Source organism: Pyxicephalus adspersus, chromosome 10 (genome assembly GCF_032062135.1).
Source record: "Pyxicephalus adspersus chromosome 10, UCB_Pads_2.0, whole genome shotgun sequence".
NCBI lineage: Eukaryota > Metazoa > Chordata > Amphibia > Anura > Pyxicephalidae > Pyxicephalus > Pyxicephalus adspersus.
Window position 1 is genome coordinate 21,890,377 of NC_092867.1, and position 15,940 is coordinate 21,906,316.

General features: G+C 37.3%; 1 protein-coding gene across 1 annotated transcript in view; it reads left to right on the forward strand.

Moving 5' to 3' along the window:
- BLNK (B cell linker) overlaps window positions 1–15,940 on the forward strand; it is a 107,561-nt gene that overhangs the window by 79,343 nt on the left and 12,278 nt on the right. Inside the window, exons 5-13 of the mRNA XM_072424866.1 lie at window positions 1,656–1,712; window positions 5,195–5,244; window positions 5,336–5,376; window positions 9,199–9,355; window positions 10,856–11,118; window positions 11,397–11,472; window positions 13,514–13,588; window positions 15,160–15,185; window positions 15,619–15,693. Of these exons, the coding sequence (XP_072280967.1) occupies window positions 1,656–1,712; window positions 5,195–5,244; window positions 5,336–5,376; window positions 9,199–9,355; window positions 10,856–11,118; window positions 11,397–11,472; window positions 13,514–13,588; window positions 15,160–15,185; window positions 15,619–15,693 (820 nt within the window). The remainder of the gene's footprint in view (window positions 1–1,655; window positions 1,713–5,194; window positions 5,245–5,335; window positions 5,377–9,198; window positions 9,356–10,855; window positions 11,119–11,396; window positions 11,473–13,513; window positions 13,589–15,159; window positions 15,186–15,618; window positions 15,694–15,940) is intronic.

Consider the following 15,940-nt stretch of genomic DNA (forward strand, 5'->3'; position numbering starts at 1 on the left):
TGTGTTTCAGGGCAATCCTGAAGCAATGTGACAAGTATGTACATTTAATGTGTTTATTTACAGAGTTCAGTATAACTACATTAAGGCTCTGACAGTTTTAATTTAAAACCAAAGTAGGTTATCAGGTTAATAATGGGACATGATATTACACTGATTCAAGAAGACTTTCATCATTTCATTAGGCAACTGAAAGTTATTTTACATAGTTAGCGATAGAAAGGCCAGAGCATCATGCGACACATCAGTGAACACATTTCCTGTGTGATCTGCTTTGTTTCTCATCTAGAACACATATAGAGGTCTATTTATAAAGCAGTAAATCTGAAATGCAGCAACATCCCCCAGTCTGTGTGTTTTAAATTGCAATGATTGATTCTCCACCAGAAACGTCTGCCAAATGTTGAATTCACTGCTTTAAACCCTCCACCCTATCCTGTAGTAAAATGAACTGTGTTAAAGAAGACCTAGCACCTAGGGACAGTTAATATATGCACACATTGTTATAATTTATTTTCTAATTATCTAACATTATCCAACAGACATTTTTGCATGTACAGGTAGTCCCTGGGTTACATACGAGATAGACTGTGGGTTTGTTTGTAAGTCGGAACAGGTACATTATTTTAATAAATGCAATTAGGACAGATGTTTATCTCAATATATTATTAGGCAGTGTGGTGTCAGTTTCTGTATAAAATCCTCACTGTGAGTTAATCACAAACAGCAAAAAAACTTTATGGACCCTACACATTCATTAACTTCTGGAGTAAGCTGTGCTTTGATATGTAAAGAAAAACAACTGCAGAGTTTGTCTTGGTCAAAAAAAAGAGTTACAAGAGGTTACAAAGCAGCTCGTTCTTAAGATCACCCACAACCACAACAAACGGCTGTGTTAAGCAAAAGATTTCTTTTGCAAGTCATGCAAACTGCCCCTCTCCCCCATGAAGCCTCCGTCCTGCACAGAAGAAAGCCCCGTTCGTATCTAGGAGTTGTCAGTATGTCGGTTGTCCTTAACTCAGGGACTACCTGTATTCACATGTACTTATCACAATATGTTAAATATACCATAACATTAAAATGTTATTTGCATACTCTATGTGTTTAAGTACAACTTTATAAAAGCTAAGGGAATAAAAGATCTTTTATATAGTAAAAGTTTAGGTGCTTTCAATTTTATCATTCAGTGTATAATTTCCTCTAAATCTGAGCAGATTATTATTGAATAAATCTGAGCTGTTTATTATCGAATAATATACTAAAGTTTTTTAATGTATTTTACTGCCGAAAGTCATTTTGCTTCAATGGGTTTTATTCACATTATTTTTCTCTCGATTTTTCACTTCCTGTCCTCTAGACACGAAAGGAAATGAGAGGATATCTCTCCATGGTTAAGGATAGCTCCTCTTAAACAATTGCCATAAGAGGAAATGTCCCTATTTGATGATTTCCTCTCTATTTCTGTCCTGGTGGCGGTTCACATTTTTGGATGTACCTTCACTTTCATTTCTGGTGACATTGGTGATCCGGAGCAAATTTTCCTAACTGATTTCTTATAGTACTGTAAAACAACTAATGTACTTGTTGCTGTGATTTAGTTTTGCTGCTATGACCAAGCCTTCTCCAATCTTTTGGCTCTGTCCTTCCTCAATGTTTAGGTTCCAAAACGATCAGGTGGCGTTATTTTGTAAGACTGGGAAAGATGCATGGGATCGGTATGAAAATCTTTGCTTGCTTCCTTATTCTGCTCAATGATTACTTATGTTTGCTTTGCTGTTTACACTTCTATGCGTGTATGTGCTTTGATGTATTTGGTAAATCCCTTTGTCTGTCTTTCACAAACACATTACCAGCCTTGGGCAATATGTCGTAGGGAACCAGGAAGAAAAAACATATTTTATTTAAATAATAGCAACTGTTTGTGACACGCTTTTCTTTAGCAAACAAAATGAAATTCACTAAGAGTTTACATCTCCTGTTTGCTGAACCTGCTACTCGTGCTCGTCAATAGTGTTGGTTGACTTTGCCTCTGTTAGGCTCACCAACAGTTCACCTGAGCTGATCCCAAAGTTTGGGTTGATTCATAGTAGAATTCAAATCCCTTTGAAGGTAATGTCAGAGGTAAAGTTAACCAACACTACATAGCAAAAGTATAAGCCAATCCATCATTAGCAGGTTCAATCATGACATATATGACTGAGTACATCTTGGAGAAGCCACTTGTCCTAGACAGGTATAGCCTATAGCTCAGTGCTGAATCCGATCTCCAGACATCAGCAATGTTCAGTTTTATTTATTTTAGGCCACCTAGTCTAGGCACAGACCCATAGCCAAACACTAAGCCTACTCTGCAATGGAAGCCTTTATGGCAAAGTGACAATGCAGGAGACGGTATAGAATGCTGACATACTAAAACAAGAAGTGTCCTTCAATGGACCTTCAATGCAGGATCACCAGCCAGTTCATTGATTATTGTGTTTCTGCAACTGGCAGCACTCCATATGTGCACATTATCTTATCTCCTAAACCAGAAATCTAAAATACTTTGTTTTATTGGCCAAAATTAGTTTAAAATCTTTGAGTGTCAATTAGGAGCTAGTAATAACGTTCTCTCAATATTGTATCACCAAAATCATAGATGGATAACAGCAGAATGGAGCTCTAGATTAGGTAGTACTTTTGCTATTAATTGGCATGGATAAAAATTTGCAATATGTATACTGCCATGGCAGCATCAGATATCATCTGCCCACAAATGTCCCCTTTTTTGTCAAGTATGAGGAAGGTTCTTAACTTTGGCCAGTTGTGCTACTTCTCTGGTGTACTGCTAGAACATTAGGGGCATCCACCAAACCCTTTGACTGGACATACCCAGATTAATTTTCTGTGCTCTGTGAACAGTTTTCCAATTTATTTTTTTTTAATTGAATAAAAAGCAATTAAATTAGGTGTAAAAGTAAGATAATTTTAATAAGTTGTGTGAAAAAAATAAAACTTTATCTGTATCTATTTTTAAGACTAAAACTTGAATTTAATTTCTGTTCATTTGACTTTTGAAGTATGAGCACATACCTATTGTTTAATTAATTGAGTGATCAATTGAACAAAAAAACAATCAGTTTGAATTTTGGTCGGTTACAAATAATTAATACCCAAGAAACTGATGGTGGTAAAACAATCAAACTGTTTTTTGATCAAGGGTTGACATTTTATATCAAACAAGTAGATCCAATAGAAGAGCAATAGAACCAAAATTTTGGTGGTCTACGGCTCTGGCTGGTGCATCCCCCAGCAGGGTCAGGAGAAGGACCATGTCTCGCGTTTGCATTGCAGGCTCAAGGCGGTGGACACAACCTGCCTACTCTCCCATTGCAGGCTCAGACCTGTGAGTGGGTGGGTTCTGGCATCAGGACGTCACTCGGGGGGAAGTTTCTTACCCTTTGAGTGACACACGGCTCCCCACGCATGCGGGGTCCAGAGTCTGTAAATTTAGTAGTCTGTGACTTCCAAAAGTTTGGGGACCACTGTAACAGAAGATCAGTAAAACTGTGTATGGCTAGCTTAAGATCCCATCAAGGTTACCTTTTAAATGTTACAGACCAAGACTAATATGCAGCGTAGGTGAAGAAGGTAAAGCCCCTCTTGGTCCTTTTTTGTTTTTCTTAGTTCCTTATTCATACTTGCTATGGCAGAGATCACGCACCCTTTCTATTTCCTTTAAACCCTCCCACACCAATACGATTGATAGAGCAATGAGAACTCAATAATATTATTTGTTTTACAAAATTTCTAAATGCATTGAGTTTGTATTGTATGGTCATTTTCAATGCACAATTGCTACAGAATATCCCATTATTACTGGGTAAATAAGGTAGAACTTGTATTGAGTGGACAATGAAGACAATCTATATAGGGTTATGGGTCTGTTCTTCATAATAATATATCTGCCCATCATACAGTAGCCATGTGGTTATGATTCACAATATCATGGTGTGTATTAAAATAGGCCAATTTGTGGGAAGTCAATTAATCTACCGGAATGTGGGAGGAAATCAATACAAACACAGGAACAAACCCCATGCAGAGGCATTTTGACCACCATGTTAATGTACTTGATGTGGATAACGTTATTATTGTCAGAGGTTCCATACGTTATTTGAAGGGTTTCATCATGTTAAAAAGGTAAAAGTCATGTATTCTTCAGTTCTGTTAATATTTTTGGACCAATTTCAACATTAGATGTATGTTACAGGGAGTAGGAACTGTAAAGGCATGTTTAGGAAAATAGATAAACGGTAAAGGCTTCCTCTACTCAACAAACTCAAAAAGCAGAACTTGTGCTCCACTGTGATTGAAATTATGATGACCATACATAAAGGGCACTGCTCAGGACCACCATTCCCACCATTGCTCACCATTTTTATGCTGATTCACAAGAAAAATAAATTTTTAACTTTCAGATTTTAGTTAGCAAGTCAGCCAGCTGGAAACCAGTAGGCTTTGCAGGCAATAGTATAATTAAGTGCAAAATGTTAAAGTTTGACTGCTGTCTCGTAAAACCTAATAACCTGTTATCATTAAAAAGTGTAGCTAGCTGCTTTTTGTCTCTGTTTCACATTATTACTCTTTACTAAAGCCCTAAACAACTACTTTATTATGTAGATTGTGCTTACTTTGGTAATGTAAAGCTGTGGCTTATTGAACTGGTAGTCTAATAAGTTCCAGTAGATATGGCATAATGAGTATTAGCTTTAATTTGAATGCAGCCAAATTTACCATTAGGCACTATAGGCCTTTTTCTCTTATAGAGTTATCAGTCACATACACCTAAATAGAAATGTAGTCTCGTCATGGTATTTACATGCTATTACAATATTCAAAGTCAAGTCAATAAAAGAATACATTTTTCTATGTGAAGAAGGTGACCTTAGCAGAGGGGTGACATTGTAATACCAAAAGGTTCTGTGTCTACAGCATCCAAATATAAAAATTCAGCTTTGATTGTGAATAAAACTTCACCTACTCACTCTGACCTCTCCTAACATAACCCACGCTATGTGCACTTTATGTCACATTAATGTACCTGCTCTTGTCTAATGAGTCACTAATACTTTTTTCAGCTTTTATGCTCCACTTATTCTACAGAATCTCCACTGCACTGAAAACTGATTTATAATAAAATATGTCTGTTTTGTAGAATAACACACAAGCCTCCACCAAGTGTACCAAGAAGAGACTATGTGGCAGGTAAAATCATATACTTTTTAAAGAGAATATATAGAAGTTATTTTGGGTTTTTTTATTAGGTTTATAAATGTCTTTTCTGTTTTATCTTCAGGTCCACAGGACGATGAGACGGATGAGTGGTCAGATGAATTTGTAAGATCATTTTATTAATATGTAAACCATTTTTATGATTTTTAGCTAAATGCATTTGCTTTATATTAAGAGATAGACAGCTGTATACAAGGTCAGGTTAGGGATCCAGGACCCATCAAAAGTGTTGTTCAGCATGCCAAAGTGTGTACATGGCTTTCTGTTAGGGTGCATGGTCAAACATACATTAGCTGAAGGTAATTTTTTATAGAAAAGTGGGGCCAGCCCTAGGGAAATGTTAGAAATGATAAACTTTAGCAAGGGTTCTAAGGGTTATCAATAAAGTCAAGTAAATGTCGGGGGCAAAATTGATAAACCTCAGCAAGTGTCAGGGCCAGCAATAACCTATACAATATGTGAGGGCTAGCAATGGTAAAGCAAGTGCTTTACCAAGCATATGCCAATATGGTAAGCAAGTGCTAATATCAGGACCAGCATAGATACCCCCAGCAACTGTCCGGGCAAGTAATGATAACCCAAGCAAGTGTCAGGGTAAGCAATGATGGTCTCCAGTAAGTATCAGGGACAGAAATAGCCCTAAGGAAATCTCAGGGCCAGCAATTATAACCCCCAGCAAGTGTCAGGACAAGCAATGATAGCCTCTTTTAAGTATTGGGGCCAGTAATAGCCCTAGGAAATGTCAGGGCAAGCAATGATAACTCCCAGCAAGTGTCAGGGAAGCATAATTAACCTATACTAAGTTTCGGGGCCAGCAATAGCCCTAGGGAAATGTTGGGCCAACAGTGATAAGTGGTTATTCCATTGATGTCAGTGCAAGCTAGAATAACCCCTGTGTCTTAACCAACAATAGCCCCCAGCCAGCATTGCTTTTCAATACTTTGTCAGGCAGGAGATCACTATGCCCAGCAGAGCATGTCAGAACAATTGCAGGCAGGGTGCTATAATGCAATACAGTTCTGGCAATTTGGCATTTTTTTGCTACAGCAGCAGGGACCAGGTGATTGTCCTGTGACCTCCTTTATGTTAAATAAAAAGTTTATGTAGAATCCTTAGCTGGGCCAGCCCAACTCTAGCTGCAAGTATATGCAAATCCTAAACTTTATGTATCAGTCTGGATAGTGTATTTACCTCCTGCTACTTTAAAGTCATTTAAACCAGCTGAAAGTGCAACTTTTACAAAGAGTACCTATTTCTAACCTTTTGGGTGTGGTGAACCTAGTTTGGTTAGCAAAAGCATGAGAGCTAATGATAACCAGATTATTGATACTGATAATCCAAAGTTTTGCCTAAATTCTGCAGAAATCTCTGCCTCCAATACCTCAAAGTCTTATAGCACTGTAGGGGTGATTGGATGACACGGTTATGTGCATCTGAACAAAATAGTTGTTTAAAGTTAGTTTCTACCTTTTGAGTTTTGACTAAATCATTAACACTAACCTGTCTGACCTGTTTACCAATACCTTCCCATAATGCTGCATGAATAATCTGGACAAATTAGGCCAAATCCAGAATAACCAACAAGAATCGCCACCAATTTGGGTGCCAGAAATCAGGACCACCCCACAAAAATCTGGACTGTCGGGGGGTATGGCTCATCTCAATTTTTACATTGTGTGATGCATGACCATAATATGAGACCTCAATCAAATTAATCCAAAATCACCCTTAAATTACACACCAAAAAATTGCTGTGTGATAACCTTAGAGAAACGTCTGCATGATATCCCACTGCTAAATAAATTCTTGCTTCACAAGAACTGCTGAACTAATACCATTATAGAATGTTAGATATTTTTATTAAAATGCCTGGAATTATACATTTCACTTGCGGCTCTCCTGGACACTAAAATTAAACTTTAGGCAAGCCTCTAAATGCATGCTACAAACACACATAAACAATAACTTTTTTACCTGTCAAATTATTTTTCACACAACCCTGTCAATTAGAAGAGCCAGGTTGGTGATCTGAATTTCCTCTGCTGTGGCAAAGTAATATAGCTCATTTCAGCTCATAACATACAGTAGTTCCCTATGGAAATCTTTGTTTTGCACTGTTCCAACACAAGTGTGTACAGCATTCCATGTTTCCACTTTTTGGGGAGTGCCTACGGTACCAAAGGGGGTAACAAAGTCCTAATTTACATAGTAAGTCAGGTTGCAAAAAGACATAAATCCATCAAGTTCAACCCCTAGGGAAGTAACATATTCCAGATATAAACTCTATGGACATAGTTGATCCAGAGGAAGGCAAAAAAAAAAACCCTGGTAGTACAATTTGCTCCAACACGGGGAAAAAAATTCCTTCCTGATTCCATGAGCCAATCGGATGTTCCCTGGATCAACAGTCTGTTATATATGATATATATATGATATTCTGTGCTTCTAGAAAAGAATCCAGCTTTTTCCTAAAGCAATCTATAGTAGTTGCTAAAGCTACTTCCTGAAGGGGCCGATTTCACATTTTCACAGACCTTACAGCGAAGAATCCCTTCCTTATCCGGAGCTTAAACTTCTTTTCCTCCAGATGCAAAGAGTGCCCTCTTGTTTCATTTGTTTGTGCTATGGATATTATTTCATAATGCATGAATAAGTGTTCCAATAGAAATCAGGGCAGCAATATAATGGCCTGACATTTGTTTTTATAATATATCCGGACATTGCCTTCTTTCCATCGGCCTTTGATTGTCGACCTGTACAATTCTCTGGCAGCCTTGCACAGAAAACAGTGCACTGATTCAACAGTAGATTACGATGTTAACTTTAATGATAAAAAAATTGCCTAAACAATCCGAATAATAAAGGAATAATAAGGGAGTGAAGTAGTACAAAACAATATCACGGATCCTTATGGATAGGGACTGACTTTCTAAATACAAAATAACTTCTAAATGGTTCTGCAATTCCTAAAAAAAAAAATAAGTGCCTATGTGTTTCTGAAATGCATTTAATATTGTGAAGAAGAAGGTGTCTACCTTTTTTTATTGTATTGCCTATTAAAGGGAGTACATATAAGAGATAACATGGTTCCTTGTATTACACAAACTTCAACACGGAGTTTTGTTTAACAGACTGGAGATATGTTTTACAGGTACAAATTCCACTGATAATTAACTGCATAATGGAAAAACTTTCAAACAAGTCAAATGATAGATGGTACATGTGTATAGGTGTAAAGGTGATAACATCTTTACTGAGTAAAAAGAAAAACTATTAAAGGGGTATGTAAAGGTTGCAACTTATTAGATTCACATTGGTGCCCTCTAGATCCAAGGATTACCATCAAATGCTATTAGGATATGGGAAATTAGGAGTAAATGGAAGGTAGAGAAGAGATGAAAAATCAGAAGGAGAATGTTGGTAAACCGTGGTATAATAAGACTATAATATTACTTATTATATATATAGATACAGTGGCACTCTTCAGAAGTCAAGCATTCAAGCTTCAAGAGATTACATATTATTTTATATTATTTCACCACAATTGAAACATACCAGACAAACCTGAAAAAGATATTCTGACTTATATCCAGCATCACCAAGCACACCCAACAAATATGCGGCATTACATGACTAATGTCTATGGCACCAAGCTAACACCCCATACAAATCCTTATTAAAGAGACCTTTCCACTCCGTATACATTGTAGCATGAACATATGTAGGGAGTGTAACACTTACTGTAGATCTTTGTTCGAAATCTTTTAATCCCTCTCGCACTCCACAGCCTACAGCTGTATACAGCAATATTTCCTATTCTAATATCACCAGGGCTCCCGCAATTGAAATATTGCACATATGATTGTGTCAGGAGGGCTCCCTGGCTGTTTTTACCTATTCACTCTTATTGTACCCATTTATTCCCAGGCAAGTGACTATGAGAATCCAGATGACCATTCTGATCGTGATGAAACATATGTAGATCCTAATGAAGAGGAAGAAAGCTATGAACCTCCACCAAATGAGCCAGAACCCAGATTCACCCCATCCTATAAATTTGTTGACAGAAATGGAGGCTATGCCGGTAATTAAAACCTCTCTATACATTTACCATTGAGCAATGCATGGCACAGGTACACTCTGTGCCTCATGAAAAGAGAACACCTGTACCTCCTTTTTCACAAACTATTACCTGAAATCATTACAGCTGAAATGTTGTCTGTAGTGTAGGTAAGGAATGTATTAGCAAGGATTTTGGAGCTAAAGGGCAGTCTATTCTATAAACATTTATTTCACTTGATATTGTTATTGATACTTGTTGGCTGGACTAGCCAGTAAAGTTTTTAAAGTACATTTAAAAGTCTCTTTTAGTGCAAAGTTAGTTTAGCAGTAATAGATTTTTGTACAGTGTTAGCCATCAATTAATGGAGAAAGACTTTGTTCTTACTCACTGATGGGTAATGTTCGTCTCCCTTATGGCTGACTGACTGCCAGTTGCCAATTAGCCGCCACTGTTGCCACCAACCAAGGTGATGGGTGGTTGGTGGGCATTTATCAAATGTATCCAATGGTCTCTGTCACTCCAGCTTGCAGCATCTGGCCATAACCATAGTTGAACCAGTTACCAGTGAGAGCAAGACCTAAGGATATAGCTTTTATAACGTGTTACCATGTTTGGAACCAATTGTTTTAATAACTTATGTCAGCCAATAAAAAGTAATTCTAACCTAAAACAGAGCTTTTTAAAGCTCATTATGGTATTCACAAGAATATTAAAAGTTCTCCCGAAATCCCAAAAGTCCATAAAGTGTGAAAACCCTTGAAGTGTATAATTTCCAAATGCTATTTCTCTAAATATCTCCAATGCAATCAGTGTTTATTAGGTATTTTCCCCACATGCCAACAACTCCTAACAACCATCAGAACATCTGCAGTCCCTTCATTAAAGATTAGACACCCACAGAGAACTATAGAAGTCTCAAGGCTGCAGATCTTGGGTCATTTTATTATCCTTCAGAACAGCCCGGGTGGCAGCCCTAAATTTGGTTACCAGAATTAGATGAACTGTTGCCCACAAACATATAGAAGTGTTGATCCTTCACACTTACCCGGGTATCCTTACTCCTAATTTATCCCGAAAAAATATACTTTTAATTTGTAGTTAGGCTGTTATTTGTGAGGAAATTGCTGGCAACCGGCAGAATTTTTGAGGTGCCCACTGACACAGGTAGGTGGGCTAGACCAGTGTTCCTTTACCATTTTAACATGGTAAATTTCAGGTCTTCGAGGAACATTAGTGTGGTGATCAGTAGACAGAATGACATTGATGGCCAGTGGGAAAGCTGCCACCCCTACAGATAGCCGAAAAGGTAATTGATGTAAAAGTGACCTGAGGGTCACACACTCCTCATTGGTAAGGGATCCCATAGGAACCTCTGGAGGAACCCTGCTTGAGAAACACTGAGTTAGACCCTTTAAGAGCCAGTGTCTGTTATTCAAAGATTTTTTTTCATTGTACTTTTATTAAATACAATTATTAACGTTATTGTGGATAACCATATTTTATCTTTGTTTTTCTCAACAGAAAAAGATAGAAACCAGCAACTACCAAACCCCCTAAATGACCAGATAACTAGGCCAATTCCACCATTACCTAAAACAAAGGAAACATTTGCAAAACCCTTACCAACATTACATCAAATTAACAACCGCTCGCCCCTGTCAAACAAACCTGCACCCAAGCCTATGCCAAAGCCAGCTGTGGCGGCCAGACAGCCACCATCCCAATCGCCACGGAGAAAGAAGAAGCCAGAAAGACGTCCGCAACAACAGCACCAAGATGATGAGGTGATGTTATGTACTAGGTGTGCTATATATGAGCAGGGTATATGTTTCTGCCATGGCTATTTTAACTTAACCTGATATAAACAAGTTACCAAAACTAAACCAGTTGTTCTTGTGCTTGAAAACCATGCTGTTCTTACTACATTTTCACATGTATTTTCAGTTATTTCAGTAAGTTTATTATTAGGGCCCTTGTCATAAGAATGGGCATTAAGAATATTGTGACCGAATGTAATTTTTTATCTTGGAAGCATTCTAACATTTATTCTTACTAATTCCAGGACTATGTTCTACCTGGTGATGAGGAAGAAGATGATAATTATATTCAGCCTACTCCAAGTCCAGAGACCCATAAACGTAAGATTTTCTATGTTTCTTCATCCTATATGGCATCTTTAAAATCTTTCTGTTATGTGGTGGTAGGTGCAAAATGTAAACTAAAACCACAAACTAAGAAGTATTTGCAGAATTTGTATGACATTTATTGTGGAAGAAAGAATACACAGGGAAAAAAACATTTGTTAAAAAGTCCAGAGAACCCTTTTTGGCAAACACCTACAATAGTAAGAAGTTAAGGAATGAATGTACAGTCGTAAAAGCACATAAATTGGCTTTTAAGTTCTAAGGTTTTATGTGTTAGAATATAATAAAAAGTCACCTGACTCTTAGCAGGTTCTAGCTGAAATTGGCTTACCAGGTGAAAGCCAAAATAGAGAAACCATATGCGAAAGACTAACAAAATTTTAATAACTTGTAGAACCACATTTTGCAGCAATACCTTGATGTCTTTGTTTTCAGTATGACTTTATCAGTCTTCTCACATCATTGTGGTCCCACACTCCTTTAGAACATTGCTTTACATCATTAAGGCATTTGTTTATGCACAGTTCTTCTAAGGCCCCATTACATTGCCATCGGATTGAGATCTAGACTTTAAGCCATTGCAAAACTTTGATTCTTTTCTTTTTGAGATATTCTGTTGTAGATTTACTGGTGTTCTTGGGGTCATTGGCCAGTTGCATGTCCCATTTTCGGCCACTCTTTAGCTGTCACACAGGTGGCCTCACATCTGACTCTAGAATATTGTCCTATACAGAAGAGTTCACTGTCGTCCTAATGACTGTCGGGTGCTCAGGTCCTCTGACTGTAAATCAAGCCCAAATCATCACCATCCACCTCCATGCTTGACAGATGGTATGAGGTGTTACATCAGCAGAGCTCAGTCTCGGCTAAGTTCAGCAAAAGATTTCTTCTACAAGTCATGTGAACCGCCCGCCTCCCCCCTATCAAGCCTCTGTCCTGCACAGGAACAAACAGAGAAGCCCCGTTCATATCTAGGAGTCGTCTGTATGTCGGATGTCCCTAACTCGGGGAATACCTGTAATTGTATTTAATTCCAACATCAATGAGCATTACAGCTTAAGTAGTCAAAAGTTTCCAAAGTTTTCTCTCGCTACCCAACACGTTCTTCAGGAGGCTGAGACCACAAAAACCTAGAACATAACCTCATTGTATAAACCAATGCCTATAATCAAGAATATCACAATGCCAAAAGACCACAGTCAGCTGCACATGGATGGGTCTTTATATCCTCACACCAATGACTCCAATGAGATCCCAGGATTGTGACCACAAACCGTTCAAATAGCAAAAACATGGTCAAAAAAAGTCCAAAGGCAAAATTTTGCCAACCATACATTTTTATACATTTTTAAGGGGTATACCAAAATAAAGAATATAAAGATATATAAAGGCATACAACACAATATGAATAAATGTAATAGTATAACAAAGGAAGTGGGAAGCCATCAGGCAGCATTAATGCAAAACATTTAACCAATTACAGTAATATGGTAATACATGGTGCTGTACACTATGGCCACACATCTCCACTGTAGTCACCTTTGTCCAAAGGACATTGTTCCAAAAGTCTTTTGGTTTGTTTCAATGCAACTTGGCAAACCTAAACAGTGCCATATTATTTCACCAAGCTTTGCTATCAGGAAGTGTTAGGACTTGTGACAATTCAATTGTTGTTTTGTATGTTTTCCTATCCCATTACAACCTCTAAAGATAGTAATAACGATAATAATAAAATATTGCCCACCTCTAACCCAGCCTATGAGTTATGTTTTTCAAAGTCATGTGGTTTGCTCTCCTGCAAGCACAGAGCTCTCTTGGCTCCATGGAAAAGACAGAACCCAATGGGCTTCTCTGGATACACAACAGATGTATGAATGGTGCGGTGTGCATAGCATAATGGAATGCAGAGCAGATAATGATATCAGCTCTCTGGTAAAAATTAGGAGACCCAGAGACTGGACACAGTTATTAAAAATGATTGGTATACGCTTTTGTGTGCATACCCAGATTTACAAAGATCTTCTTATTTTTACAGCACCCATTGTGAACAGAGCCATTAAGCCTGGCCAATCAGCCATTTTAATGTCTCCAAATCAAAACCATGAACCAGGTATGATATCATTAATGTCCCTGAAAATGTATCAATAGATAACGCTATATACTTTTCATGTTTACCTGTCTATTCTTACCTACTCTGTTTACATAACTCAATAGCTCAAGCTGAAATTTACACAAATTACTTTCACTGTAATTCTATAAATCCCGTAATTCTATAAAACCCGTAATTCTATAAATCCTGTGTCTTGAGCCGCTGTAATAATTGTTTCTTTTCTTGAAAATGTTTTATAGACTTGCTTTCTATTTATTTCAAAGATTTTATTGGTTTTATACATTTTAAGGGGTCTAACAGAATAAAGAAAGGGGTTTACAATCCAAATAAAAATCTTAACCTTGATCAAAACAAATTCAGCAGTGTAAATCCGATATAAAGGCATACAACACAATATTAATAAACGTAATTGTAAAACAAAGGGGGTGGGAAATCATCAGGCAGCATTATTATAAAACAGTTAACCAATTACAATAACAACCAGAACAAATGCAGCTTTCTTTGTGTAAATCATATCCTGCAATTACATAAACATATAAAGTCAACTCAAATCAGTTCAACTTGCCATCTATTTAAACTATATTGTGCAAAGAAATTCTCCTCTCTCCTGCCCCTATGATGTTAATTTATGCAGTGGTGATGGGAAACTGCTGGATATCATCACTTAAGGAGTATCTGGTACCCCCCTGGGGTCAGTGGTTTGGTCCAATTGCCCCTTCACCACTACTGAGAGATGAAGGGGCTGACGGAAGGAACCAAGTGCGCAGCAGGGGCCACAGACCCTAGAAGCTTCAGATTCTGTAGGATATCTCAATTTCCTTTTACTAGTGCAGGCTAGAAATGCATATTATCCAATATCATCTATGCAGAAGGCATACTATTGTACAGTTCTACTTGTATGTTCATATATTGTAGTTGCCATGTGGGTGTCCTAATTTTATTAAATCTAACTTTGTAAAACTGATTATAACAATTTATCTTAGGATGGATGCCGGTCACCCATCAGTTTTTTATATTCTCTGTGACCCCTGCAATGCAATCAATGCCCACCCACCTTCTGCTGCAATTACCCATGCAGCCCCCTGGATTTTTCAACTTTTATTCAACATTAAAAAGCAATTCAGAGCAACAAGTAAAAAGCAATTCAGAGCAACAAGTAAAAACCAATCTGTGAATTCCTAATGCTAACCTGCAAAAAAACTGGGTATGTTAGAGAGAATGCCCCATTCATTTATATTACAGTATTATGTCCCGCAGATTGAAAAATGAAAGGTCATTTTAATAACTGTAAATTACAATCTGGTTTATGTCTCGTGTTCAGTTTTAATAAAATGAGTTTTGTGTTAAATGTTTGAAACTGTAACTTTTTAAATAATAATTTGTTACATTTCAGTTCCTATTATTTCTGATCTGCAAGGAAAGAGCGCCATCTAGTGGCCGGCAAAACCTGTAGAAGGTGTCCCAGCAGAGTCACTGCATTTTAAACATTGATGCTTTTTCTTTGCAGCTTTTTACTTTGCTATGTCTAGATCATTTACTGGAAATGTTTATAATTTGTGTCTTTCTTGTAGATCTTTATGAAGTTCCTGAAAATACGGTAATTTATTCTTTAAACAAAAGATACAAATTAAAGCAGCACTGTAATACAGCATTTTATTTTTTTTTTTATATAACAATAAATAGAATAGAACGCAGAGCAAAAGAGATGATTGTCACTGTGCTGTGCTACTTCTTTTACTGTCCAGTTATATGCTGTGGGTGGGTCCAAGATGGCCTGGGCTAAGAGGATGTGGGAGAATGCCATTCCCTGTGGACATCTAGTGGCTGCAAAAAGTACTGCGGGGGATATCAGAAATATTGCCAAATTTTGCAGCAAAACGTGGCTTCATTTTTTATGGGCTTTAAATGAGCTATTCAATTTTATCTTGTTAATTTTGGCTGGTGTTTTGTTTAAAATGCACTTTCACATTTGCAACAGTAACCAATTGTAAGAATTGTAATTTAGTGACTCGTGTTTGTTTTTCTTCCAGGTTGAGGTTAAACCCTCTCCACCTGCAAGGTATATATTTTCTTACACTTTAGATGATTTACATCTAACACATTTACACATATTATGATATAATGGGATTGATTTAATAAAGCTCTCCAAAATTGCAGAAGATAGACTATCATGGGAGAACATGGGTGATCCAGCAAACATGGGATGCGTTTAGTCAAGGATTCAAAACAATTGCAAAATAATAGCAAATGATTTTTTTAGGAAATCCATTCCAGTTTTGCTGGATTACCCAGGATTTTTCATGAAAGTAATTTTTTCCAGTCTTGGAAACCTTTGATAAATCACCCCTAATA